This window comes from Choloepus didactylus, chromosome 25, assembly GCF_015220235.1.
Source record: "Choloepus didactylus isolate mChoDid1 chromosome 25, mChoDid1.pri, whole genome shotgun sequence".
Taxonomy (NCBI): Eukaryota; Metazoa; Chordata; class Mammalia; order Pilosa; family Megalonychidae; genus Choloepus; species Choloepus didactylus.
This window is the reverse complement of record NC_051331.1, coordinates 7079113-7082952: the sequence shown is the minus strand read 5'-3', so window position 1 is coordinate 7082952 and position 3840 is coordinate 7079113. Positions and strand designations below refer to the sequence as shown.

The window sequence follows — 3840 nt, the reverse complement described above, 5'->3', positions numbered from 1 at the left end:
AAAGCAGTATATATGACATCATCAAAGACGGAAAATTTCATGCCTTTTTCTAAATGGAATAGCTGTGAGGCTTTTTGTTTTAATGATCCATAAATCCCCCAAGAGCCCTTTTTTTTTTTAATCTTCATTTTATTGAGATATATTCACATACCACGCAGTCATACAAAACAAATTGTACTTTCGATTGTTTACAGTACCATTACATAGTTGTACATTCATCACCTAAATCAATCCCTGACACCTTCATTAGCACACACACGAAAATAATAAGAATAATAATTAAAGTGAAAAAGAGCAATTGAAGTAAAAAAGAACACTGGGTACCTTTGTCTGTTTGTTTCCTTCCCCTACTTTTCTACACATCCATCCATAAACTAGACAAAGTGGAGTGTGGTCCTTATGGCTTTCCCAATCCCATTGTCACCCCTCATAAGCTACATTTTTATACAACTGTCTTCGAGATTCATGGGTTCTGGGTTGTAGTTTGATAGTTTCAGGTATCCACCACCAGCTACCCCAATTCTTTAGAACCTAAAAAGGGTTGTCTAAAGTGTGCGTAAGAGTGCCCACCAGAGTGACCTCTCGGCTCCTTTTGGAATCTCTCTGCCACTGAAGCTTATTTCATTTCCTTTCACATCCCCCTTTTGGTCAAGAAGATGTTCTCTGTCCCACGATGCCGGGTCTACATTCCTCCCCGGGAGTCATATTCCACGTTACCAGGGAGATTCACTCCCCTGGGTGTCTGATCCCACGTAGGGGGGAGGGCAGTGATTTCACCTTTCAGTTGGCTTAGCCAGAGAGAGAGGGCCACATCTGAGCAACAAAGAGGCATTCGGGAGGAGGCTCTTAGGCACAATTATAGGGAGGCCTAGCCTCTCCCCCACAGCAACCGTCCTCCCAAGGGTAAAACCTGTGGTAGAGGGCTCAACCCATCAAACCACCAGTCCCCTATGTCTGTGGTCATGTTAGCAACCATGGAGGTGGGGTAGGCGAATACCCCTGCATTCTCCACAGGCTCCTCAAGGGGGCACTACATCTTTTTTTTCCTTGCAAAAGCCCATTTTAAAATTTCACAGATATTATTTCCATATGGTTAGACTTCAGCAGATTTAGGGAAGAGGAAAGGAAAAGTAACAGCTTTGTATTTTATTAAAGAGCAAATGAGATTGAAACTCTCTTCGGATGTAGAATAACACGTCTTTTCACCACCTTGGAATCATTAAGAGGATTTGAAGGATTGGTGAAGGACTTGTACCCCAGTAGACCTTTCACAGCAAGCAATCTTAATTTAGGGTTCACCCTGCAAGGCCACACTTGCTCTCATCTCACAAGCACACCTGGAGGAAGTGAGAAGACTCCCAGGATCTGTGCTTGAGTTTGCATGAGGTTCCTCGGTGAGATCTTGGGAAGGCTGCGGTTCTGAAACATGAGCACCCTGCTACACTCCCCCAGGGAGAGAACCACTCTCGCCTGCTTGGGGACCTCCTTACCTTCAGCATCAACATCGTATCTTTCAGGGGCTTGTCCTGAAACTCTAAAGTTCTTATCTCAAGCCCAGTCCTGGGACTTTTTGATGGGAAATAGCATCAGGAATCCACACTTGCCCTGCTCTGGAAAAGTTCTGTTTTGCAAGCCCGGTTGGCTATGAGATGAGAGGCAGAAGCAGTACTGCCCATGTCATGAGGCCACAAAAAGTGACCACAGCCACCCCTGCTGTCAAAGAATCATCAGCTCAGCATCCACAAGCAGAATCACATCTCATAGCTGCCAGTGACATCACAGAGAAGCCCTGCCTCAGGTGCTGTCAGCCCCTCTGCAAACAAACTATGTCCATGAACTTTTTGGAGTTGGAAATTCTTTAGGAAATCGATGGTTAATTTTTATTTTCAGGCTCTCCTCCTACTATTTCCTGGTCCTGGGGCTAAGAACTGGCTAGGTTTGATACAAGATGCCCCACAGCTCCCATCTTTCTTGGAGAAGCTAGAGATCTTGTCACCTAAAAAGGAAAAGGTAACTTAGCCTTTCTCGGGTATTCGTCCGAACGTCCGTTGGCTGTTTTCTTGTAAGATGACAAAAAAAAGAAGGAACAATGGTCGTGCCAAAAAGGGCCGCGGCCACGTGCAGCCTATTCGCTGCACGAACTGTACCCGCTGCGTGCCCAAGGATAAGGCCATCAAGAAATTCATCATTCGAAACATAGTGGAGGCTGCAGCCGTCAGGGACATTTCCGAAGCAAGCATCTTCGACGCCTATGTGCTTCCTAAGCTGTATGTGAAACTACATTACTGCGTGAGTTGTGCCATTCACAGCAAGGTAGTCAGAAACCGATCTCGTGAGGCCCGGAAGGACAGGAAACCCCCTCCCCGATTTAGACCTGCAGGTGCTGCCCCACGACCTCCACCAAAACCCGTGTAAGGAGCTGCGTTCATAAGGCTGAAGATAAACTAGTCTCTGGAAAAAAAATAAAATGGAAATTCAACTTTATAGCATGGTGCTGAGGACATTGCAAGGATGAAAACAAAGACTGGTCTCATGGAAGAGTGTGAGGCAATGAGAAAGTCCTGCTGTTTAATATAGAGTGGCCTGTTCATACAGTTGAAAAGATGACATTTAATCAGAAGCCTAAAGAAAGTGATTTGATAAATGGGGAAAGAGCTTTCCAGGTAAAGGAATAGCAAGGGCAAATGCCCTGAAGCAGAATGCCTGCCCTGGTACAGAAAAAGCAAAGCAGTCAGTGGTTCAATTGAAGTGTACTTAAGGGAGAGTGGTTCAGGTCTATCATCCTTTTATGAAATCCTTGGGACCTTGTTTGCTTGGGAATGGTTTTTGGATTTTACAACAGCAATACAGTATACATATTATTTAATATATAACATCTTCATTGGAATCTGGAGCAAGCAGTAAAATACAATAGTCATATTAAGTGTAAGAAATAAAGACTATAAATTTGTTGTCAGATGGGTTCCAAAAATCTTGGTTCAAGGCTTCTTGATTTTCCAATTGCTGATAAGGGAGTGTGGACCTTTGGAAAAGAAAAGTTACTTGGGACCTTGTAGGCCCTGGCAGACTCGACTTCACTTAAGAGTGTGATTGTAAAAAATGAGATACCACTTCACACACACTACAATGGCTATAATAGAAGATAGATAATAAGTGTTGATGATATTGAGAAATTAGAATCCTTTACACTGCTAGTGGGAATGTGAAATGGTACAGCCACTTTGAAAAATAGGCTGGCAGTCCTTAAAATGTTAAACATTCTCCTCCTAGGTATGTACCTAAAAGAATTGAAAACGTATATCCTCACATAGCAGCAATCATAATAGCCAAAAGATGGAAACCACCCAAATGTCCATCAACTGATGAATGGATCAACAATGTATATCCATACAATGGAATATTATTTGACAATAAAAGGAACAAGGTACTGATACATGCTGTAACATGAGTGAACCTTGAAAACATTATGCGAAATGAAAGAAGTCAGTCACAATAAACCACGTATGATTCCACTCATATGAAATGTCTAGAATAGGCAAAGCTATATATAGAGAAAGTAGATTAGTGGTTGCCTAAGTCTGGGGGGTTGGGGAAAGAGGAGTAACTGCTAAAGAGTACAGGGCTTCTCTTAGGGTTGATGGAAGTGTTCTAGAATTTACTGTGCTGATGATTGCACAGCTCTGTGAATATACTAAAAACCACTGAATTGTACAGTTTAAATGGGTTACTTGTATATAGTTCAATAAATCTGTCCCCCCAAAAAAAGTGTAATGGTAAAGCATTGAAGGGTTTCAAGCAGAGCAATGACATGATCTGACTTAGATCTAGTAAGTTGTGATA

General features: G+C 42.7%; 1 protein-coding gene across 1 annotated transcript; it reads left to right on the top strand.

Annotated features, from left to right (window-relative positions):
* Positions 1–1439: 1439 nt before the first annotated feature.
* Positions 1440–3439, top strand: LOC119520526 (40S ribosomal protein S26-like). The gene is made up of 2 exons (XM_037818443.1): positions 1440–2663; positions 3271–3439. The coding sequence occupies exon 1, from the start codon at positions 2068–2070 to the stop codon at positions 2413–2415; it is 348 nt and encodes a 115-aa protein (XP_037674371.1). The 5' UTR covers positions 1440–2067; the 3' UTR covers positions 2416–2663; positions 3271–3439.
* Positions 3440–3840: the final 401 nt, after the last annotated feature.

Bases quoted from the DNA above. Each gene is read 5' to 3' on its own strand.
- LOC119520526 (XM_037818443.1), top strand. From the start codon at position 2,068: ATGACAAAAAAAAGAAGGAACAATGGTCGTGCCAAAAAGGGCCGCGGC.